Genomic DNA, 24,918 nt, shown 5'->3' on the forward strand with positions numbered 1-24,918 from the left:
TCATTACAATCATTTCACTGAGCAAAATGCTAAAAATTTTTTTTGGGGGGGGGGTCAATTTCTGTAAATACAGATATCTAGAAAAAGTAATCAAATCAAGATATAAATTCCCCAGATGTTTTTGATGCCATAAAAATGACAATATTTTGAGTAAGCCCACTCTCACTCTTCATGGCTCAGCTGAGCATTGTACGACATTTGTTTCTCAAAGATAGATATTTATTTTCCTGGAATCGTTTTCCCTTGGAAACATCAATTTCTAAAATCTCTCCGAAAAAATATCCAAATTTTTGCATCAAAATGTCAGATTATTTGTTTTCAAACATACATAACTTTGTCCCTCAAAAATTGACATTTTCTATTTAATGGCGGACACATTTCTAAGAAAAAATAATAATGCAACTCTTCTCAATATTATGCATGTTGTTGACATTCTACATAATGTTCCTGACAAGATGAAAATTTCTCCTCAAAATTACAGCTATTATGAAAAAATACACAACATATCTGACTATTCCCTCAAAATATACTCTACTAAAAATGCTTTTTCCTCAATTGTATTATTTTTTTAATATACCCGTTTTTTTGAAAATCTAAAACTTCATTTTCTTGAAAAAATCCCTATTTAAAGAAAAAAAATCTCATTGTATACTTTCCTAAACAAATTATCACTCGTACTTGACTGAGCAGACGTTCCTGACAGAAAGTGACTTCTGAGTAGATTTTTTTAGTACATTTTTCAAACTACCCACAAGTAACGTTTTAGTGATCAAAAACGGCAATCCGCTATTGGCCCCCTGTACCCACCTGCCCCCCTCAATTATCTGTAATACTGTTTATCTACATCTACAGTATACAGTCATGGAAAACTAACTTTTATCTCCGAAAAGGGTGTTGCTTTAGCAATGTCTCCCCCTGATGTCTGTTCGAAGGAATGCCACTACATTCTCCTTATCAAGTTTACCTTTCGCGACGTTCCCATTTCCGCAAGTCCCAAGCGTCTCATTACCGTCACGCGAAGTTTTCTGGGCCCAAAATGAATGTGTACCACTTGTACACCGTTGCCATGGCGACAGTTTTCGCCGTCGTCGCCCCATCGTGTTGCCAAAACGCGAGTTGGGACGAGGAACTGAAGCATTTGAACTCCGTGGCGGGTGATTTTACTCCATTTGGGGGTCGTTCCGACCTCGTCTACAAAGGTAAAGGAGAGTTTGAGAGCTGCAACCGTTGCTTTCAGGTGAGAAATGAGCACCGTACGTCATTACAAACCACACCCTGCACGTACACGAAAACCCCGGTAATAGAGAACGTCTTTTTGGTTTAAATCATAAAAATTTCTTACAATATTTATGGTAAGAAATATACGTTTCAAGTATAATGGTATGTAAAGTCCACCTTTCAGTGTTTGTATGTATAAAAATACAGTGTCACATCAACGAATCCAATAAATATTCACTAGTATTCAATAACTTCTGTTGTTGACACACTTTGCACAGTGAATCAGTAATAAGACAATAACCACTTGACTAATTCTAAATTATAGATACATTATTCTTAATTTTTATAGGTTCAATTTAGAGATATAAGGTTGTAATGTCTTGACAGAATTACAATAATATGCAGCCAAGAATAATGTCGTTTTTAGTGCGTGCGTGTGTAAGTGTGCGCGCGTGGGGGGGGGGGGGGGGGGGGGGTCGGAAAGGAAAAGTGACATTCATAAAATCCCGAAGTCATTTCCCCCTCAAAATATTCCTTCATTTTTTGAAGAAAAACATTTTAACCCCCTGCCCTCCTACCCTAGAAAAACTAAGCACTTCACAAAAGTGAACAAATAAGCCTTACATATTGTCACGCGAGGTGGTGGTGGACCCCAAAAAGCAGGCAGGAGAGAGGAGCAGGGTGTATCTGAAGAATTTTATTTAAAACAAGAAAACTAAATCCTAAACAAAGTCCAAAGTAACAAAACTAAATCCAAAACACACAAAGTCCAAAGTATCAAACAAAAACCATGACGAAATCTAAAACATAACAATGAACTAAACATGACAGAAAACAAGAGCAAACAGCAACACACATGACAGTAGCGAGAAGCAACAATTACCTGACACTGAGTGTTCAGGCAGGAGTCCTTTTATACAACTAATTACCAAATGACCAACAGGTGTGCAACTGCCGGGGGAGCCCTACAGTGCCACCTGTTGGTCCCTAAACTCAATCATGACACATACGTTGTCTTTATTCAAGTTTTTTTTGTTGTTGTTATTTTTTGTTTTTGGGACGATCCAGAATGCTACAGAGCGTCATGTGTACCTCAACTCATTTTCTACACAACCTCAGTCTGCCAAGTACGGAATCAATCAGTTCTCCTCCCTCTCACCTGAGGAATTCCGTGGTAAGATAAACTTGGAATACTGTTCCATTGATGTGATGCAACTTGCATGTCAGTCCACAATGTGTGTGTTACTATCAGGGCAACATAATCTCCCGTCGTTTAAGTACAATTTGACTTGATTTCTAGCTGCTTTACATGTTTTCCATCTGGGCAGGACGTTGAATTCTTTGTGTTCTCGGTAGATTTGTACCTGCGAGCAATCCCAGAGCATGCTCCGCCATTTTTTGGATCCAAAACCAAGGAGATGCCGGCCAAATTTGACTGGAGGGACCGAGCAGTTGTGGCACCTGTCCAGAACCAGCAAGCGGTAAAATGGAACACAGAGAGATGTAGTTTGCTGCCCCTCCAAAAAAAAAGAAAAGCCCAAAAACAAATTTAAATCAGTTATTGTTGTTTTAGAGTTCAAAAACAAGAAACAGCTTTGAATATATATGTAGCCTTATATTTACATTTTGACAGTGAATATATGATGATATTGTGCACTTAGTCACATGCTCTCCAATCCAAGAATTGTTTCCCACCGTCTGTCTTCACAGAAAATAAATTAAAGTAAATTAACTGTGCACAGTGTTATAGCGACGTTAACATAATTAAAATCATGTTGATTATGTTTGTTGAGCGCAGTTGAGTTTTATTTCACTGTTAAGTGTAAATGGATTTCAAACAAGATAATTTTTTATTGTTTTAATATGATATTAACAATGTTATTAGGTAGAATATTCTAGAGCAGTGGTCACCAACATGGTGCCCGCGGGCACCAGGTAGCCCGTGAAGACCACTTGAGTAGCCCGCCAGTGCCTGGACATTGTGATTTGCTAGTAGAAATTATGATTTAAAAATGCAAACATTGGCAGTACTGTGAGACATTTCGAAACACGATCAAAGTCTGACAATTTAAATCATCAAGTATTAAAAATAACACATCCTCATATTATTGAAGGTATTTTGGACAAATATGTTATTTCAGACGTGTATCAATTTGGTAGCCCTTCACACAATCGGTACACATGAAGTTGCTCTCACCCTCAAAAATGTTGGTGACACCTGTTCTAGAGTGATTTCAGTTGTATTTTTCTCGGTGGAGGCTGGAACGGATCAGTGCTATTGGATTGAATGGTATTTCCTTGCACTTCAATGGGAAGAGATGCTTTGAGGTTCACGTGTTTTGAGTTACTAACATAGTCATGGAACAAATTCAGTTGGTCTCAAGGCACCATTGTATTACAGTTTTTGATAAAGACTTGCCCTACCACACTAATGTATTTTAAGATTGGTCATTGCGGCTCTTGGAGTGCCAAGTAATTGTTTTTTTTGATGTGGCATTTTGTTTCAACTATTTAGGAACCACTAATGTCATCTCTCGATTCATCTTCAAAGTATTTGGAAGTTTCATTTGTTTTAAAGTAATTTATGTTATGTATTTTCATGTCATTTATTTTCATTTAATATAATTGTTATTTGATTACATTTGAATAGAAAAGTCAAGTTATTTTATTATTCATTTTTATTTGTAATTTTATTTAAATGTAATTGAAATTCAATGTAATTAATAAGACTTGCGTGCAATTTAAGTTTAACCTTAACTGATTTTAATTTTATACTAATGGAATAAAATGTTGAATTATGCATTAATGCATTTGAATATAAAGTATTGCTTTTTAAAAAAATGTTGTTTTATTTAAAGTTGTAACAACATTTCTGAAAGTTTAAAATATATTTTATATGTTAAACTAATATTTCAACATGCCATTTTCTTCTATATATATATATACTATATATATATATATATATATATATATATGAGGATTTTTTTTTAATATATATATATAAAATAAAATAAAGTAAATCCTCATCTCACCCCTCGGGTGGTGTCCGTCCCTCATTCAGCTCGGGTCCTCTACCAGAGGCCAGGAAGCTTGAGGGTTCTGCGCAGTATCCTTGCTGTTCCCAGCACTGCACATTTTTGGACTGAGATGTCCGATGTTGTTCCAGGGATCTGTTGCAACCACTCATCTAGTTTGGGGGTCACTGCCCCGAGTGCTCCGACCACCACAGGCACGACTGTCACCTTTACCTTCCAGGCTCTCTCCAGCTCCTCTCTGAGCCCTTGGTATTTCTCGAGTTTCTCATGTTCCTTCTTCCTGATGTTTCCATCACTTGGGACCGCTACATCCACTACAACGGCTTTCCTCTGCCCTTTATCTATGATCACGATATCTGGTTGGTTCGCCATTACCATCTTGTCAGTCTGGATCTGGAAGTCCCACAGGATCTTCGCTCTGTCATTCTCCACCACCTTCGGAGGTGTTTCCCATTTTGACCTTGGGGTTTCCAGCCCTGCTCCGCACAGATGTTTCGGTAGACTATGCCAGCCACCTGGTTATGGCGTTCCATGTAGGTTTTCCCTGCCAGCATCTTACACCCTGCAGTTATGTGTTGGATCGTCTCAGGTGCCTCTTTGCACAACCTACACCTTGGGTCTTGTCTTGTGTGGTATATCTGGGCCTCAATTGCTCTGGTGCTCAAGGCCTGCTCCTGAGCAACCAGGATGAGTGCCTCTGTGCTGTCCTTCAGGCCAGCCCTCTCTAGCCACTGATAGGACTTCTTGAGATCAGCCACTTCAGTTATGGTCCGGTGGTACATCCCGTGTAGGGGCTTGTCCTCCCATGATGGTCCCTCTTCCAGCGCCTCATCTTCTGTTCCCCATTGTCTGAGACATTCTCTGAGTACGTCATCCGTTGGAGCCTTCTCCTTGATGTATTCATGGAGCTTGGATGTTTCATCTTGGACAGTGGCTCTCACACTCACTAGTCCCCGGCCTCCATCCTTTCGGCTTGCGTACAGTCTCAGGGTGCTGGATTTGGGATGGCACTCTCCATGCATGGTTAGGAGCTTTCGGGTCTTAACATCCGTGGTCTGAATCTCTTCCTTTGGCCACCTTATTATTCCTGCAGGGTATCTGATCACTGGCAGGGCATAGTTGTTTATTGCCCGGGTCTTATTCTTGCCATTGAGCTGGCTTCTTAGGACTTGCCTCACTCGCTGGAGGTATTTGGCCGTAGCCGCTTTCCTTGTTGCCAGTTCGAGGTTGCCATTGGCTTGTGGTATACCAAGGTACTTTAGCTGTCCTCAATGTCTGCTATTGTTCCTTCAGGGAGTGAGACCCCTTCAGTGCGGACTACCCTTCCTCTCTTAGTCACCATCCGACTACATTTCTCAAGCCCGAATGACATCCCGATGTCGCTGCTGTAGATCCTGGTTGTGTGGATCAGGGAATCTATGTCCCTTTCGCTCTTAGCATACAGCTTTATGTCATCCTTGTAGAGGAGGTGACTGATTGTAGCTCCATTTCTGAGGCGGTATCCATAGCCTGTCTTGGTGATTACTTGGCTTTGGGGGTTCAGTCCTATGCAGAACAGCAGTGGGGAGAGTGCATCACCTTGGTATATGCCACATTTGATGGACACTTGGGTAAGTGGCTTGCCATTGGCTTCAAGTGTGGTTTTCCACATCCTCATCGAGTTCGCAACGAAGGCTCTTAGGGTCCTGTTCACCTTATACAACTCCAAGCATTCAGTGATCCATGTATGTGGCATCGAGTCATAGGCTTTCTTGTAATCAATCCAAGCTGTGCACAGGTTGGTACTTCGGGACCTGCAGTCTTGTGCGACTGTTCTGTCAACCAGGAGCTGATGTTTGGCTCCTCTGATATCTCTACCAATGCCCTTCTGTGCTTCGTGCATGTATTGATCCATGTGTCCACTTATCTTAGCCGCAATGATGCCTGACATTAGCTTCCATGTTGTGGAGAGACAGGTTATTGGCCGATAGTTGGATGGGGCCGCACCCTTCGAGGGATCCTTCATGATCAGGATCGTTCGCCCTTCGGTTAGCCATTCTGGGTGAGTCCCATCCCTCAGCAGCTGGTTCATTTGTACTGCTAGGCGCTCATGGAGTGCTGTGAGTTTCTTTAGCCAGTAAGTGTGGACCATGTCCGGGCCTGGTGCTGTACAGTTCTTAATATCTGAGACTCTTTCCTGTATGTCTGCCACTGTTATGGTAACCGGGTTCTGTTCAGGGAGGTTGCTGTGTTCCTCTCTCAGGGTCACCAGACATTGTGCACTGCTGTTATGTGCAACCTCCTTCGCCCATATGCCTTTCCAATACCTTTCAGTTTCCAGTCTTGGTGGGTCAGCTCTGTTGTTAGGACCCTGCCACTGAGCGTACACTGTCGCAGGTTGTGTTGCGAACAGCCTGTTTATTCGTCTGGCCTCATTCTCTTTCGTGTACCGCTTTAGGCGACTGGACAAGGCTTGGAGCCTTTGTTTGGCAGTTTCGAGTGCTTCAGGTATGCTCATCTGGATGTACCTCTCGGGTATCGGCCTTTTCATCACACCTCTCTGGGCCTCTGTCAATTAACATCTTTCCGGGCCGCCTTGATCTTAGCCTCCAAGCGTCTTTCCCATGGTGGGTAATGTATCTCATGGCTTCCATGGTTGCTCGTATAGCCCAGAGTCTCCAGGATCACTGATGCTGAAGCGTATATCAGCTCATTGGTTTCTGTGATCGTTACGGTAGGGATCGCCCTCAGTGCTGCATTCACACTTTCTATGAGACTTTCAGATGATACTTCACATAGCCGTTGTAATCGGTTTCTAGGTTGCCCAGCTTTCATTCTCGCCATGATCTTAGCTTTCAGGTCAGTTGATGCCTCGCTCAGCATTTCATTCATTGGGGCTGGCCACCCAATCTCATCATCTGCATCCATCGGGGCTTGCCTCCCAATCTCTTGTATGACCTCCTCCTCTGATCTGGCAGCCTGGGGCCCTTCACCATGGAACCTGCGTTGTACCTCATCAATCTTGATACCTCATCAAGAGTTGTGACAGCAGTTGCCGTTTGTGGATGTTGGAACACCGAGTTACTAGTTGTTTCGTGGTCAACCGTGACTGTGGGTTTTGAAGTAACCATTTAGCCCACATTCTCTGCATGTAACCCCTCTGACTAGGGTTGCTTGAGTAGTAGCATTCCAACAGAGCCATGTTATCGTATCTCGCCCATCTCCGCTTTGTTCCAGTAGCCCATTTTTCATCAAGGTGCTATGGTTCCCCAGCACCTGACGCAGACCTTGTTTGGCCGGGCGACGTCTGAGCCGGCATGTCATTCGTTTTATTGTCTCTCATCATTGTATGAGGTAGGCATTCGCGTGAAGGATCTTGCCCAAGGACCCACACTGGATGGTGTTATGTGCTCATTTTTATATATATATATATATATATATATATATGGCGGCCCGGTAGTCCAGTGGTTAGCGTGGGTTTTCTCCGGGTGCTCCGGTTTCCTCCCACATTCCAAAAAATATGCATGGCAGGCTGATTGAACACTCTAAATTGTCCCTAGGTGTGAGTGTGAGTGCGAATGGTTGTTCGTCTCTGTGTGCCCTGCGATTGGCTGGCAACCGATTCAGGGTGTCCCCCGCCTACTGCCCGGAGACAGCTGGGATAGGCTCCAGCACCCACCCCGACCCTAGTGAGGATCAAGCGGTTAGGAAGATGAATGAATGAATTAATATATATATTAGCTTTTTGTTTTCTTTTTGAAAGTGGGTAGGTTGGTCGACTTCTCTTTCCTTTGTAGCAACTTTGGATGTTGAACGTGTATGCACCTGATCCTCCTGTTACATGAGCCAAATCCATAAAAACACACTGATTATTATCATTAATAGCTACAATCAGACACTTTCAGTCAGCAGGTGGCACCATAAAACCACCCCTGTTGGGTCAGATGTAAAAAGTCATCTGTAAAAAAAAGGTTCTCGATGGTGTTTGAATTCTTTCAAAATGACTGTGTGTCCATCTAATAGGAGCAGTGTGCCTGATAATAGACTGCTTTTTAAGGATAAATTAGGGCAATTATTTGACCGGCAGGGTGGCACCATGGCCAGCCTCATGAATTAAAATAAACTCTTTGTCCCGCTCTCCTTTACAAAGTCACAAAGAAGCTAATTTTGGAATGGCGGTGGTATAAGAAAAATGTATTTCTGCTGGCGAGGACAGTTATTCAGGACAGGATTTGGAGTAATACCTCCTTCAGGGGCTTGAACCTTAGCTTTTCTTAATCATTCATCTTTTGCAGTGCGGGAGCTGCTGGGCATTTAGTGTGGTAGGCGCCATGCAAGCGGCCAAGGCCATCGCAGGCATGCCGCTGGAGGAGCTGAGCGTGCAGCAAGTCATCGACTGCTGCTTTCAAAATGGAGGCTGCAATGGAGGCTCCCCAACCAAAGCTCTCCTTTGGTTGCAGAGGGTACGTTGAATTTAAAACAAACACATAAATAAATAAATAAAATTTAATAACCCCCCCGAAAACTGTTTTAGTTAGCAACACGAAATTTTGTAAGCATTTGTATCAGCAGCGGATCCACAAATAGGTCCCAAGAAGCCATGCTGCACTCTCATAGCAAGTCATGCATTTTAGCTATCCATCCATCCATCCATCCATCCATCCATCCATTTTCCAATTTGCTTTATACTCACACAGGTTGCGGGGGGTGCTGCAGCCTATCCCAGTTATCTTCGGGCAGTAGGTGGGGGACACCCTGAACCAGTTGTCAGCCAGTCGCAGGGCACACATTGATGAACAACCATCCTCGCTCACACTCACACCTAGGGACAATGTAGAGTGCTCCATTAACTTGCCATGCATGTTTCTGGAATGTGAGAGGAAACCGGAGAACCCGGAGAAAAGCCACGCAGGCATGGGGAAAACATTCAAACTCCACACAGGGAGGCCAGAGCCGGAATTTGAATTTGACTTTTATTTGGTCTCCAGTAGGAGAAACTTGTCTCGGAGGACAGGCCCTCCGTGCCGCGACATGCATTGGACAATACATACAGCATTCAATATGCACAACATAATACACATTAGACAATACTTACAGTACAGGATAATATATACTCTGCATACATTGGACAATCGAACCCTGCACCTCTGCCCTGTGAGGTCGAACTAACCACTGGACCACCGAGCCGCTGCATTTAGCTAGTCACACAAAATCTAAAATGTAGCCTTCAAAGCCAGTTCCATTTAGCAATATAAAATGTAGTACTTGGTCTACCATTAGCAGAACCTAAAAAGAAAAAAAGCCATGTTTGTTTAGTCAACACGGAGTTTGCCTTGAAGCCACCATTTCCATACACTGAGACTACCATGCCCCCTCAAAGAAAATCGGCGCAAGCTTCCTCAACTCTTTCTCCTCCAAAACAGAGGCACCAAGCTTGCTCTGTGCCTTCTGTCTGCGATCCACTATCTGCACTAAAAACAAAGAACCATTTGCACTCACAATCACACCTAAGGACAATTTAGACTGTTCCATTAAGCTACCATGTATGTTTTTGAACATGAGAGCACATCATTAATCGTCATTGAACATGATCTCATCCGCGCAGACCAGAATGAATCTGGTGCCACAGTCTGAGTACCCCTACAAGGCCAAGAATGGAATGTGTCACTTCTTCTCCCATCCTAAAGTGGGCGTTGCCTTGAGAAACTTCACCACCTTCGACTTCAGGTAATAATGACACAGTATTATTTTTTTCTGCAGCGCGTAGACAATAAACGAATAAAATGAACACATCTTTATTTAAAAATACTGTAAATCATGTGACGTTCAAGGACAGAGGAGGGTCCAGGACATGGAACGTTTGCTCTGTCATCACATGATATTGACCACTCAGTAGTACACTGTTCTCAACAAGTCACAGGTTCACAACAACACACGTTTAGTTGTTGGAATGTAATTTATTGTTGAATAAAACTAAATATTTGGTGGGAAAATAATACAGATTTTATTTGTATAAAAAATGAATGATTGATGTAAGAAATACAGAATTTATTTCAATGAAAATGTTTTTATTATGAACATATAATGGGAATTTCACATTTAAGTGTTAAAATATATCTTAAAACTAACTGTACCATTTTTCTTAGGAGCGGTTAAAGTCAGACCACACAGGATAGTCATTGCCTTCCACAGCAACACTTATAGAAAACAGGGTGAAGTCTGATGCATAAGCAAGCATCTTTGCCTATCTACAGATAACATGGTCAGCACAGAAAATGGTACAAAAAGTTAGTGAAAAGATACATTTTTAAGATTGTTCAATGTCAAATTCCCATTACAATCCCCCCCCCTTTCATTTCTTCTTTTCTTTTGACATTTCTTTGAACATTACCATTCAACACGAGAATATTTTATACTAGTATAACATTAAAAGTTGCTACATGTGAAAATTAAACAAAAGTGTTTCATTGTGAGTATAGTCTTCCTTTGCGCAGGACTAATGTTGTTTCTGCTCTTCCATCCCCCCTAGTGGTCAGGAGGAGGCAATGAAGGCAGAGCTGGTGGAGAGGGGTCCTCTGTCTGCTGTCGTGGATGCTGTCAGCTGGCAAGACTACTTGGGAGGAATCATCCAGCACCACTGCTCCAGTCACTGGCCCAACCACGCCGTGCTGGTGGTGGGATATGATGCCACGGGTATGCCAGCCGGTCGCATTTTTTTTTCAACAGCAATAACATTTTTTTTTTACAACAACATTTATTTTATTACACCTCCCTAAGCCTCATCATGGTGGAGGAGTTTGTGGTCCAAATGATTCATGGAGCTAAGTTGTCTCTGGCTTTATGCCCCTGGTAGGGATACTGGCATACTGGTCAAAAGTGAGGAACCTGACAAAGAACAGTTCATAGATCTCCTTTGATTAATAAGATATATGAAAATAGTCTTCTGTCACCTGGACGCATGCCACCCGGGGCCCCCTCTGGAGCCAGACATGGAGGTTGGGCTCGATGGTAAAAGCCATGGCCGAGCCTGCACCTTACCCGACAGGGGACGTAGGTGACCTCTCCCATGCACTCACCACCAAGGAGGTTGGGTGCATACATAGCTGGATGGCAACCTGAATGCAGGAGCCTTGGCAATCCAATCCCAGGCTACAGAAGCTGGTTTGAGGGAAGTGGAAAGTAACCTGGTAGAGAAGGAGCTCAGGCATGTGTTTGAGAAGTTTTTACCAGATATAGTCAGCCTCACCTGACACATAGCTTGGGGCTTTGGTATCACCCTTCTCGAAAGGCGCAGAGATGGTGGGGACTCTCTCCTTTGGCTGGGAGATTTTAATGCTTACATCAGGAATGACAGTGAAACCTGCAAAGGTGTGAGTGAAAGTAACAGCCTATTCTACCAGAATCTGAGCTGTGACCTGAACCTTAACCCCGAGACCCAAATGAACTGTGAGGGTCTGCTGGGAAAGTCTTGCAGAGTCCCCTTTCAGCACTTTCAAGTCCCACCTCTGACAGAACATGCACTGCACCAACCATATTTTGGAATGCACTTATTTTAAGTATTTTTGTTTATTTATTAACCATCATGTTTCAAATGTATTTTGCAGCTTTTCCGAGATTTTGTGTGTGTGTTTCATTTCCAGAATAGCTCACCTTTGAGTTCAATCATACTTGTCCCGTATTTGTACCGCAGCCTAAAAACAAACAAACAAAAAAATAATTTAAAACCCTTGAACTAAAGAGACCAAGAAAGTCTAAAATTAGACTGATCTTTCCAGAGAATTGTTATATATCCATTATTCTCCCATGGCCAAATATGACCATTAATTACAAAAGAACACATTGAAAATGCATAAACAATAGACTTGCCTTTTTAGTTTCCCTTTTATTTATCTACTATTACTGTCAGAAACACAATTAACTCTGCAGAGATCTTGGTTTAAAAAAAACAAAAAAAAACTTCCATTCTGTTCCATGTTCCATGTAAGACTTGTATCATTAAATGTTTTTAATGAGAGAGGGTTTCTGTTGGTATTGAAGGGATTGCGTGATTTTAAAAGTTTTAGAAAGACTGATGTGAAAGTTTCATAAGGATTTGTATGCAATTTTTAAGACATGTCGATGAGGGGGGGCACCTCTTATGGGATGTCAAAAGGCTGTGGATACCTTTAAGGATGAGCTTTCAGCATCCAAAAAGCATTGCTTGTGTTTACTTTTGTGGGCGTTTCACTAGATCTTGCGCTCCCTTTGACATAAAAACAGATGGTGCGCGCCCTCTCCTATGCACTCAACCTAAATAAACAGAAGAATAAAACCTTTTGGTTATTTAATAAATGTGTCCCAAGGTAAATGCTTTTTTAATGTGTGTGTGTGTGGAGGGGTGGGAGGGGATAGCGTGTGCGTCGCCTCTGTCAAGATGTTGAAGGAGGTGCGTGGCTTTAAAAGTTTGGAAATGGCTGGTATACAAAAGGACTTTCTGGGGGGAGCTCAGAAGGACATTGGATGTGCTGACACTTTCGGAATGTCAAAGGCGTTACGTGGCTTTAAAAGTTTGGGAAATGCAGCAATGCTCCCTATTTAACATGCTGAAAGAGAGCCCCTTTTGTCTGTACACAAGCCTTTTAAATACTTTAAGTTCAGACTCACTTAAACCTTTAAAGCAGCGAACCCTCTTCAGCATCCCAATAAAGATGGTGCACCCTCTCTCCCCTGAAAGCAAAAAATAAAAACAAAATTACAGTCGTTTGTATACTTTTAGATCAGTCCATCCCCGACAACATTGCATAGAAAGGTGCAGAGCCTCTACAACGGACAAACACTAAAATTAGGATGGAAAAGCGATTTTTGATTACTTTCAGCAAACTGAGTTTAGAATGGTTATTTCCCCAGTCTATAAAATGGCCTTTGGCATCATGCAGAGGTGGTGTACCCACTTCTCACATACACACCCTCAAAGAAATAACAGAACCTTTTGTGTATTTTCGCATCAGCCTTTCTCAAACCCCTTCAGATCAGTGTTTCTGAAAATTCTGAAGCCACACTCCTGTATTACCATCAACTTCCTGACAAAAATATCACACCTTTTCACACCCACAAACTGTTAAATTCTGACCGAACCAAATAATATATTGGGATTCCAAAAATACAGGCTCAGACAAATACCGATTAAAATATATTTTTGAAAGAAAATCGCACTGACAAAGTATAAACAGAAATCACAAAGTGCCAGAAAAATGAATGCTTACAACCAAAAGCGCTTGCAAAGGCAAGGGTCAATCGAACACAGAGAATACACAAATGAAATATCCCAAAGTTCAATCACACAAAAACAAAGGGCAATATAAGAATAACAAAAATACTTACAAACAAGGATATTGGGACCAAATTGAGAGCTACTATGAATGGTATCGAGATGTCTGGGGGGAAAAAAAATCACACTTGAAACACATTAGTAAGCAAGGTCAATGATCCGTCATGGCGCGGCAGAAGTCTGAGTCCTTAAATACAAGGCGAGGCTTAATGGAGAAACGAGGCAGGTGCCCCTGCTGGAGGGAACACCCTTCACTCCAGCTGGAACTGGAACACAATCAAGACAGAACATGACACAAACACCCGAAAAAATGAATTAAACAAAAATCTGAATCTGTCATTTCAGGTCAGATGAGTTTCCCAAACGATTGACACTGACCAAAGTGGTGCACCCCCTGTCTTCCACACATGATCCAAAATTGAAAATGAAATCAAAACGAAACATTTACCCAAACGTTAAAAGTCATGCACAGATGACCCCTCCACTCCTCCTCTCCACTAGACACACCATCAAATAAGTCAAAATGCAACATTTTTAATACTTTCACAGCAGTTGTATTGAGTGAATTGTGACTTATTTACACAAAACCATCATCCAGTCTGTTATGCTCTGAGGTCAAGTTCTGCCCCTTGTAACTTCAGTTTGCATGTGTTTTTTTTTTTTTAAAGGAGAAATTCCCTTCTGGATAGTGCAAAATTCCTGGGGCACCGACTGGGGAAACGAGGGTTACGTTTATGTCAAACTCGGCAGCAATCTTTGCGGTTAGTATAAAATATTCCTGTTTTTGTTTTTCCTGTGGTGATTCTTACATTTCCATCTACTTTCAAGATGGGAGTGCTGCACATGTCATCGAGGCCGGGTGATATTAATATTCTCTGCCTCATGTGTTGCCAGGCATCGCGGATTCTGTGGCAGCCGTGTTGGTTTGACATGATGCAAATAAATGACTTTACCAAGGCGTCAGTGCTTGGCTTTATTCAGGTATGCATAAACACGTATAATACAAACTCTATGAACAACAAACATGAATGACCAAATTGTACAGCTCCATATGCAAAGATTATATAAAAAATAATATATTAAGCATGTAAATTTAACACTTCCTCTCACCGGACACAAAATTAGGCACACCTGTATGCTTGGTTGCGGTGGTGCCTTATTCCGAGGGCTGTTCCTAAGATGTTGACGCTCATCTCACGAAATTAAGCAACCAAGAAATTAGAAAGTATGTTACAATTGATATTTGACATATTGATTCAAAAGTGAGCTATGCTGAATTCTCCGCTTGAATTCTTGGATCGTATTGGTGCAAGTGGACCTAATGTTATGTCTCGTGAGCATGCATGATATTGACATTTTATACACATTGTATTTTCTTAATTTCCACGTTGTGCAAATTGCTTGAAATGCTGACCACCATTATTCTCTTGAATAATAATCGTATTTACATCCTCACGCGATGGCCAAATTGTCCTTCGCGAACCTTTCAGTTGAGAGAAGGAGTCTCGTCATCGGTGCACAGTGGAAAACTGTCAACACAGTGATTGTATGGAAAGAGAAACAAGAGAAAAAAAAGCGAGAGTCTTTGTGTGTGTGTGTGTTTGTATGGTTTTCTTGTTGTTTTCTGTGCTAGTCGGAGTCCTCGCTGCTGCAGTAGGAGCTGTCGCAGCACTCGGCTGTGTAGAGGAAGGTGTGGACATTGGGGTTCAACTTGGGCACCCAGTGGCGAGGTACCAGGAATGTAGCCAGGTTAAACAAGTCCACAAAAACCTTGTAGCGGTCACTGGAAGGAAAACAAAAATGTGTTCAAGGTAAATGATCATACAAATGCAAAGCAGCTCAGTTAGTGTTGATTAGCAGTAGGAATCATTTTGGGTTGGGGTCTGCTAGGAAATACTCCATGGCTGTGTACTGAAATCTTTTTGCCATCCATTAAATAGTTCAACTGGTAATATAGTCTCCTGGTAGTTAGTGTTCATATAACTAGCATTAACTAGCTATAGTGAAAAAAGATGTGGAGTCAATTAGGTGATATTGACACCACAGCTCAATTCTGACATTTTTTTCCCAGATGCCATACATATCAAATTTTATTTTTCAAGCAGTGTGAATTGTACAATTCCCAATTTTTTTCAAAGCCAACCTTGTATGTCGACTTAAATCGGATATGTAGGCAAATGTGTCTGCAGTATGAACTCTCACCCATACACATCCAAGCTGTATGTCATCAAAAGCCTAGTATGCGCTCTCGAGAGAGAGACTACTGACGACTGTGAATCTACAAAGTTGTTTTGAGTAACAGTTGGTGTTCTTTACATTTGACTTTCATTTAATCCCACTCGAAACAAGGAATAACATGGACATTTGTGTTAATTCAGTCACGTAGATGCTTCATTTATTACACGCAGCAATGGTGTGATGTCATCTTTACTCGATGTCTCCAGGAGGACCTTTGACTCATCTCCCCAAAATCTTTCTACCTCCTCCTGCCTTGCTACTCTGGTGATATGAAATGAGAAAATGAGCCCATACATGCGGGACCATATTTACTTCTGTAAAAACTGCCCCATGTGACTTTATTATTTTTTTTTTTTTGTGCATGTCATTTGATGTCATTCTTTGTGCGCATGGATGTCACTTCACGGACATTTTACGCTCACATAAGAGGTTGCATTTCTTTTTGTCATGTGAATGAGTACATAAAAAGAGTGGATTTAATAAAAAACTAACAAACAAAAAACAACAACAACAAAAAAATGAATCTGACATCACACCCTGCAATGTGAATATAGCCTTATTTAGCTTTTTCGGGTTGTATATCAAATGTACTGCCATGGTGAATGATAACGACCTGCTACACAGGTAGGTAGGAAATATGAAAAGGAACAATGGTAGGGAATGGCGCATTTATAAGGCACATTTACAGTTTCAGGCTACCGTGGGGACGGAATGGTGGCGAGACAACATGGGGAATCTGAGTGGGCAAACATGACAGGTGGTGAGATCAATACAACTAAAGTACGTAATAGGGCATATCAAAACTTGGAGATGGTCCGTAGTGGGATAAAAGATATATGGCATATGTATTTCCCCATATCACACTTGCTGCCGAAAAAAAGGTTTAATTTAGCTATGCCTGCTGTGGTACATTTGTTTGTCACATATATTAGAGAAAGTGAGAGAGCGAAAGAGGAGCTTCGTATGATGCTGCTGCAGGATTTTTTTTCTCTCCTGAGGCTTAGAGGGGGCTTGAACAAAATGTGTCTGTGTGTGTGTGTGGGGGGGGGGTAACTCCATTTTCATTACTTCACTCTTTATGCAGAGGTTCTAGTTTTTTCAATGAAAAGGATGATAAACAGCAAAGGCATGCTCAATTTCCAATTGCTTTCAACAGAGGTTGGCCAAAGTGCATTCAACAAAATAGTTGAGCACAGAGCAATGATGAATCTCTAACCTGAAGTGCAAGTAAATAAAAGGGCCCCGTGCCCCCATACTCTCCCCTCACAAAGCCACACAGAGTACTGATGCAACGCAAACATGGAAACAGGGACTTCATTGGAAAAGCATGGCTACTTGTGAACTTCTAAATGTATTTAAACTCGATTAAATGAATAAGAAATATTTAACATTTAAAATAAAATGCTGGAGGGGCTTAACCAGAGCTGCGCAGATTTCTGATGTGCTTATGGCACCCCTTTGCCCGAGCGTTGCACTGTGCCTGCTCTGGCAGAGCCACAAATGTTCGACAAAACTGCCAGACTTCATCCATTTCATCCGTAGAAAGCCTTGATGGCTCGTGACAAACGTGAGGGACTACTCCTACTCTAACTACTACTACCAACTACTACTAGCTCTTTTCACTTGTGTAAATGAGGCTAAAGACAACACTGCTTGTCACGGGTACAAAGTCGACTGGGCTTTTTTCCAATAGGTAGGTAGACAGATAGATTGAATAAAGTATTGGGGCAAGCTACATCAAGATGAAATAGAGCTGTGTAGTGTATCTCTCTGTACAAGGCAGGGCTTGACATACACACATAGACAATACCTGACAGTGGATCTTAGGTAGTGGTATCCGGACGAGCCCCCCGTGCCTGCCTTACTGCCAATCATCCGGTGCACCATGCATACGTGATTGTCTACAACGACAACAGAAAAAGAAAAAAAAGAGACATCAATAAATGATTTACAACTGCCAAGGCAGGGTTAAGTAAAAACGATATTGAAGTGGAGTGGAGCAACTCTCCAAAGGCTTCTGTCTAACTTTTTAGCTGGCCAAACTTCCCTGTAAGTGCGTTGAGGCCTAGGGCCAAACACTTGATCATCCTGCTCCATCATCGCTGTGCACTATGGGGGGCATCCACCATACTCACATCTCCACTTTGTCATGAGCATGTCGATGTCCATGAGGGAGGTGAGCAGCTGGAATGGAACCTGGAACCTGGGCTCTTCCCTAAGTTGAACAGACATCAACAGGCGGAGTTATCGACGGGCTGAATGCCTGTGAGGCCTCATTGTCAGCACACACACACACACACACACACACACACACACACACACACACACACACACACACACACACACACAGCGGGTACTACTCCAAATCCTACTTTGTGTACTACTACTGATGCTGCTTGTACTACAGTCGAACCTTGTAACAACGTACCTCGAGAGACATAACAAACCAGCACGTTATAACAGTAGTACGTTGCAACCATTTCTAATAAAATGACCACCAACTGCCATGCATAATACAGGATGAACATTAACAGATGTAAAAACATGAAGACATAATACAGTATCAACATGTCAATTACAAATACCGTTATGTGAATGAATAAAAACATATTTTATAAGACATGAAACAAACAATTCGTAGTGTTCCCACTTCATTTCGGAAAATAATACACAGTGGCATTTACACATTAGAAAGAGGGAGTAAAAAAATAATGTGAAAACACTGCAGGGAAATCACTGTATTCAATTTAGGCGGGCTTAGTGAGTGGCAACTTAAAGGTTTGCCGGTGGCTTCACTTTTCCCCACAGTAAGCAACATTGTTCATAGGAACATCGGACTATAACTTGTTTTCTAGAAACGGAGGAAGGCATCTGATAGAGCCAGGGCGGCGATCATAGCTGCACTAAGAGAAATTACTTGCTAAAACCTTATTGGCTTCTCAGTCTTTTTCAAGTATTCAAATGTATTTAATGTCTTTTCTTTTTATTTTATTTTAACCAGTTGTCTGCTGCAACCTTTTAGTTCCTTAAACTATGCTTTGGTTCAACAGTGTCTCAAGTCCCAGCAGACCTGGATGCACGCAGAGCTTGAGCCTTGCTCATGGGTCTGATATAAGCACTCATTCTCATGTACCCCCCCCCCCCCCCCCCCATAATCATTCCTACAGTAATATCGCTAAAAAGTAAACTGTTATAATTAATTAACATAAGCAAAAAAGGATAACAAATTCCTCAAATTACAGAGCTAGCAGTGCCTATTACAATAGTACAATCGCTCTAGTACCACTACTAACAGTTCAAGGTGCAGTCTGTATGTGTCGCTACCTGTAGAAGTAGATCATGAGAGCGCCTTGCAGAGCTTTGTAAGACAGCCGCCTCTCACCTTGGTGGGACAAAGAAACATTGGTGAGCCACACCCTTGATCAATTCAAATGCACCTCTTGTACAGAAATTCAAGAAAGACCGCGCTGACCTTTACTGAGCAGATGCTCGTGACGCTTGATGTCAAATAAGGAAGTGAACACTTCCTTCTGCTTCAACAACTCAGCCATCATCTCCTCTTTCACCTCACAGTCAGACATTTTCTACGGACCACAAACATTGCAACATGACTTTGCATCTACCTTAAATGTCATTTAAAATGATGATGATTATTATTATCTTACCTCAATGTTTTGCGCTTCCTTATTAAGGCCATTAAAGATGTTGCTCTCCAGACTTTCCCAAAAGTTGAAACCATCTGTTTCCAGGCCAGGGGTTCTCTCCAGCCACTCCTTTAAAAAAAGTGTGTCACTAGCAAGTTACTTCCAGAATGTCATATATATTTTAATTGTTAGTCCCTGTCATGTGAAAGTACTACAAAAACCACCACTACGACTAGTACTCTACTACTTCTGCTATGACTGTCACTATGACTGCGACTATTACGACCACCATCGTAACTCCTAACACTACTACTGTTGCCACTACCTGCTACCTTCACTCCTACTAATAATACTATTACAGTACTGCTCAGAATTCCACAGCCACCATTGACTACGACTACTACTCTACCACAACTATGATTATCACTACTGCCACAAGCACCATAACTACAACCGCTACTACCACTCATACTACTTCTGATATTATTGCTAATACTGCAGGTATTACGATTACCACGGTTGGCACGATGACTACTGCTACTACTATTACTATCACTACGACCACCACTGATACCACTATAACGCTGGAAAAAAAATTGGAGCATGACCCATGAAAGTCTGGTAAAATTAACTGATTATTTTAGGCAGGAAAGAAATTATAAAATAAATGGTAATTTATACTCACACTACTTATTTGACATGTGTAACACGTTACCCAAAAAGTAACAAACCAACAATTTAAAAAGAAAACAGGAAACGATAGAATCAACTCAATAGATGTACTCTGTAAAAAAAAAAAACACACACACACACAACAACCTATAGAATCGACCCAATAAAAGTAGGGTAAGAATTTGCAGCCACTTTAATAAACTGACTTACATAAATTCAATAATTTTACCTGAGATCTTACATTCATATCTTTACTGAAAAAATAATCATTACTGCATAGCTCAAGTCGTACAGTGGTCGACTCCGAACCTGAAGGTTGTGGGTGACATCCTTGACCCAATTGTGATCATGTCATAGTGTCCTTAAGCAAAATAACAATTCCTCAGTTTTCTCTTGATTTTGTGTCACGAGTTGGTGAATGAGAAGACTCTGCAAGAGCCAATAGTGACTAAAAGCCCATTTGTCATTTTTGTTCATATCAGTGAATTTTCAGTAATAATTATTAAGTGATAATGTTTTGTTACTTAAAATCATAGGTACTGTATGTTTTCATCAATTTTAGTGAGTACCTTTGTCGTGAAATGCTAAAAGGTATTTCATAGCTTTTGAATCATCTTACTCTTTATCCCAAATATATGATTTACATTTACCCACTTCAAGTGGCTCCATTTATTGGGTAGATACTAAAGGTTGTTCTGTGTCCTCGGCAGCAAGACTCTTCAATTGTCAATCAACAAGCACACTCCGTGAATAAATTGTCAAACAGTTTGTCATGATGATACTCCATACTTTGATGACTACGGCCATTACCGCTTACAACTTTGCAACCAATCAGTGGCACGGCCATATCGATTGCGGTCTAATGACGCATGTCCATTCTAGTAAATGAATAGCCAGCCAAAGTCAGTACAGTGTTAATAATAAACCTCGCAACATGTGTTCACTGACACCGCTATTAAGAGTTTTTTTTCCTTTACCTCGACCAGTTTCAAGAGTGTGGGCTCTTTCTCGGCGGCGAGCAGCAATTCGCCGTCACGACCCTTGAAGATGTCACGGTAATGTTGCCTGTTGTATGGCACCCTCAGGTTATCGGGGACTCCAATCTTGTTCTCCAAGAGTCGGAATTGAAGGCTTTGGAAGCCAGAAGCTGGAGACAGATATTCCCTACACACCAAATCAACAACATCAAGTCAGCACACCGTGCAGGCAGCTGAGAGAGAGAACATCAAAGCCAACTGTCAAACCTGAAATCAAAAAAGTCCAAGGCTGTCATTGTCTCCAGGATGGCAAACTGCTCCACCAGCAGCCTGAAGATTATCACGATTCTGTGAATGCGAGTGTTGACTTTGAGCATGTTGCGTTCATCTCGTACCTGCACAGAGAAGACATGTTTTCAATTTTAATTCCCTCCCTTACCCCCATACTCAAAGCTGCTAGAAATTCAGCTCCCAAGGCCAGTTTCACTTAGCTAGCTGCATGAGATTTGGTAGGCATATCTAACATCAGTGGAGCAACACATATCTATCAAAAAACACGCCTTAGATGGCACAGGAAGTGTGCCATTGCTGTTTGAAGCGTTCATTTTCAAATTAATTATTTTCCAGTTCAGTAGCACCTCACAATCTTTTTACAAATTCAGCCCCAGAAGCCACTTTCACTAAGCAGCATAAACAGTATTTTGGGAGGCGTGTCTATCAAGAGTAGACCCACGAAATAGTCTGAAAAATGCATGGCTGAAAAGACGCATGAAATCTGCCATTTTGGTTTGTAGCATCCATCTCAGGAACTTTTTTTTTACATTTCCAAGGGTCCTTCAAAGACAAACTAGATACTTGGTCGACTCGGTACCAACTAGATGTACAAGACGTATGGGTCAGTGTAAATTGCGAAACATTTTGCGTTTTGATTATTGCGTAAGGTTTGGAGCATGACGGTAGAGTCGGATGACTCAGCATTTAAACCCCAAAGTAAATGTTTTGTGTGTGATGAATGTCCCGTCTAATAAACATTCACAAGCATAAATAAATAAGATTGTCACTCAAAGGATTGATCAAGTCAAGGTTCACCTCAACAATTCCTCAACATGGACTTTTTTATACGTTTGATTGAAAGCTGAATGGCTGCAAACAGCAAGTGACATTTGGGAACGCTTTCCAACACACAAGAGCCAAATCCCCATTGACTAATTGCGAAAACAATCCACGGATCAATTGACGACAAACAAGGTTAATTGTTTGCTGCGGCTTGGATTGGATTTCAACCCGTCGACTTTCACACAACAGCAACAAGAAACTGACTGATATTAATCACGCGTGGTGTGATGAATGAACATTCGCGGGTTAAAAAAAGAAAAAAGTGACTCACATGTCCATTAATGAAGATCTGGCGGACTGAATCCAGCTCAAAGAGAATTTGTTTAAACCACAGCTCATACGCTGCAATGAAAACACACAACAGATTTCTTTGGACATTTTACTGAGACATGGTTGCTTTATAATAATTTCAAAACATGGCTATGGGGCAATTCTATCATCGTGAGTTCAATTTGGACAAGACTTATTCCTTCAGGGATGAATATACAGCACAGTAGAGCAGTACTGCAACTTTCAACTTTGCATACAATATCATAGCGCTTCGCAGATTGGTCTAAACCGTTAATTTGGCACACATCAACGATGAGTGGTTACTTGTTAAAAACTTAGCATCGCAAAGATGGACACACAGTGGTGCCTTGAGATACGAGTGACCCGACTTACCAGTTTTACAAGATACGAGCTTTCGTTGGGTTGAGGTTTTGCTTTGACTTGCCAACAAAAGTTACTTTAAGTGGTAATTCATTATGAAATACAATTTTATCGTTGGTGTCGGGCGGCGGCCTTGTAACCGCCAAAATCTTCAATTTTTAGAAGATCCCCAAAGTGACATATTTTTTCAGTCACTAACATTTCATTGTGAAAGAGTGCAAGCCATATTCCAACACTTTAGATTGGTTGATAATTTGTGTCGACTGACCAGTAGTATAGATTTGTGAAAAAATTTACTAAATTGTGACAGAGGAAGTTTTGGCCTGACACCAACAACATACAATCTGAAAGTCATCTATTTCAGAAGCAATGAAAATATTTCATGACCTTTTTAAATGTTGAATGAATTTATTTTAAATCCTGGAATTTGCATTTTGATGGCATTTTCATTTTAATTGCATTTTAATTTATTGAAATCAATTAGTAATAACTAGTGCCATATTGGTATGTATTATATTTAATTTTTACTTTGTGACATTTTTATCCATTTATTTTATTCATTTAACTGTGTTTTTATGTGTTTTAAGTAATAATATTGAATAGCTTTTCTTTAAGGGCATTTTGGTTTATTTATGCACATTTTTTGTTATTTTATTAGTATTTTATTATTATTTATACATGATACATGACAATTGATCATTTTTTTCAATTTTATTTGTATTATTTATCTATTAAAAGAGTTGTTTGTTGAATGATTTGTATTCTGTCATTATGTCATTTTTTATGCATTCGGTGGCATTTTTTCAAATTTATTTTAAGACACTGTCTTTTTTTCGATTTTGGTGTCATTTTAAATAATGGCCAATATAATTAATTATTTATGACATTTGAATGAACGATGTCATGAAAATTATTATCTGGCTTTGTATTTTGTACATTTTTAGGACAATCAAGGTTTCCTTTACAGTTGACAACTGTGAAAAGGTCCATTATAGCCTTAAAGTGTTTCCAACCGTGCTATAAGCAAACTACAAACCCTTCCTAAGGGTAGTTAACCTTACTACAAAGTGCTGCAGACATTTAGTTCCCTTAAAGTTAGCACGTAATTCACCTTGATGAGTGACGATGAAGAGGTGCTCATCATGAATCTTGTTGCCTTTCAGCTCGCTCTGCAGCACCTGGGCCGTCACAATTTTATCCAGCTTCAAGGAGGGGAAAACAAAATACTTGAATTACTTTGAGATTTTCAAAAGTGCCAAACAGTGCATTGTGACAGGTGGTGTTTGTGTACCTTGAGGTAGTCTCCATAGATGATGCCTCCTTTACTGGCCTTGTTGATGCCTGACTGAGAGGCATCTTGCTCTTCTTTATGCTCCAGAGATTGGTTTTGAAACAACCTGGGAACAAACCGAATAAATGAAATGATCGAATATGACATGCAAATCAACTCCCATTAATAAGAATTAAGAAATAAATAAATAAAAAGAATAAACGTACAAATGTCTCCTCTCAAAATACGGACATCCGCTCATGACTTGTACAAATCCGTCACAACAAATAACAACACACTCTTGAAACGTCAAAATATACTGAATTTCTTTTGTGTGTGTGTTACATGTTTTTAAAGATCGTCGTCGTCCAATCAGAGGCGAGGACACTCGTCATCATCCGGTACGCCTCCGCTCTATTTACCTTGAACGCCAGCATGAATTTGTGGACTTTGTTTGACTGGTTTTAAGGGGCAGTCACGGGATGCCATCATAGCAGAAATCATGAGAAGAAAAAACAAAACAAAACACAAGAGCACTCCAAGAAGCTGAATGTTTCCTTGGTGACAGGTGGACTCATCAATATATGTTGTTTTATTATGTTGTATCTTGTTTTTATCAAACCGTTTTTTTACTTTCTGAAATTCTGAGAAAATTCTTGTCTCACCAGAAACTCGGATATTGGCATTGCCTGCAAACAACACAAATTTCAATAAGTAGAACACATTAGGGCGGCCAGCACGTCATTCTCACAGTACACAAGTGCAGGGTTCGATTTTGGCTTTGGCCTTCCCGTGTGGAGTTTGCATGTTT

At 40.9% G+C, this 24,918-nt stretch overlaps 2 protein-coding genes across 3 annotated transcripts; one reads left to right on the top strand and one right to left on the bottom strand.

Moving 5' to 3' along the window:
* Positions 1 to 919: 919 nt before the first annotated feature.
* Positions 920 to 14,502, top strand: LOC127600400 (cathepsin O-like). Of its 2 annotated transcripts, XM_052064901.1 has the most exons (8): positions 920 to 1,237; positions 2,287 to 2,392; positions 2,575 to 2,699; positions 8,528 to 8,695; positions 9,838 to 9,959; positions 10,762 to 10,925; positions 14,208 to 14,300; positions 14,434 to 14,502. In XM_052064901.1, exons 1-8 carry the CDS (start codon positions 935 to 937, stop codon positions 14,466 to 14,468), a joined length of 1,116 nt encoding a protein of 371 aa, XP_051920861.1. In that variant the 5' UTR covers positions 920 to 934; the 3' UTR covers positions 14,469 to 14,502. The 2 variants fall into 2 exon arrangements, with proteins under 2 accessions (XP_051920861.1, XP_051920866.1); XM_052064906.1 differs by lacking the exon at positions 2,287 to 2,392 and having other exon boundaries at positions 922 to 1,199.
* On the bottom strand, positions 14,495 to 24,466 carry tdo2a (tryptophan 2,3-dioxygenase a). Its single transcript, XM_052064884.1, has 12 exons — positions 24,335 to 24,466; positions 24,129 to 24,234; positions 23,949 to 24,039; positions 22,458 to 22,528; positions 21,338 to 21,465; positions 21,071 to 21,257; positions 19,443 to 19,550; positions 19,250 to 19,361; positions 19,102 to 19,159; positions 17,913 to 17,992; positions 17,588 to 17,678; positions 14,495 to 15,322 (listed from the first exon to the last, which is right to left on the bottom strand). Exons 1-12 carry the CDS (start codon positions 24,367 to 24,369, stop codon positions 15,169 to 15,171), a joined length of 1,221 nt encoding a protein of 406 aa, XP_051920844.1. The 5' UTR covers positions 24,370 to 24,466; the 3' UTR covers positions 14,495 to 15,168.
* Between the last annotated feature and the right edge of the window lie 452 nt (positions 24,467 to 24,918).

The sequence above is a fragment of the Hippocampus zosterae genome, chromosome 1 (genome assembly GCF_025434085.1).
Source record: "Hippocampus zosterae strain Florida chromosome 1, ASM2543408v3, whole genome shotgun sequence".
In the NCBI taxonomy this organism is placed as follows: Eukaryota; Metazoa; Chordata; class Actinopteri; order Syngnathiformes; family Syngnathidae; genus Hippocampus; species Hippocampus zosterae.

Bases quoted from the DNA above. Each gene is read 5' to 3' on its own strand.
- LOC127600400 (XM_052064901.1), top strand. From the start codon at position 935: ATGCCACTACATTCTCCTTATCAAGTTTACCTTTCGCGACGTTCCCAT. The intron at 2,393-2,574 runs GTAAGATAAACT...TGTTCTCGGTAG, and splicing joins CTCACCTGAGGAATTCCGTG to ATTTGTACCTGCGAGCAATC. The intron at 14,301-14,433 runs GTTAGTATAAAA...ATGTGTTGCCAG, and splicing joins ACTCGGCAGCAATCTTTGCG to GCATCGCGGATTCTGTGGCA.
- tdo2a (XM_052064884.1), bottom strand. From the start codon at position 24,369: ATGAGCGGATGTCCGTATTTTGAGAGGAGACATTT. The intron at 22,529-23,948 runs GTGAATTACGTG...TTTTCATTGCAG, and splicing joins CTTCATCGTCACTCATCAAG to CGTATGAGCTGTGGTTTAAA. The intron at 21,466-22,457 runs GTGAGTCACTTT...TTCTCTGTGCAG, and splicing joins AGATCTTCATTAATGGACAT to GTACGAGATGAACGCAACAT.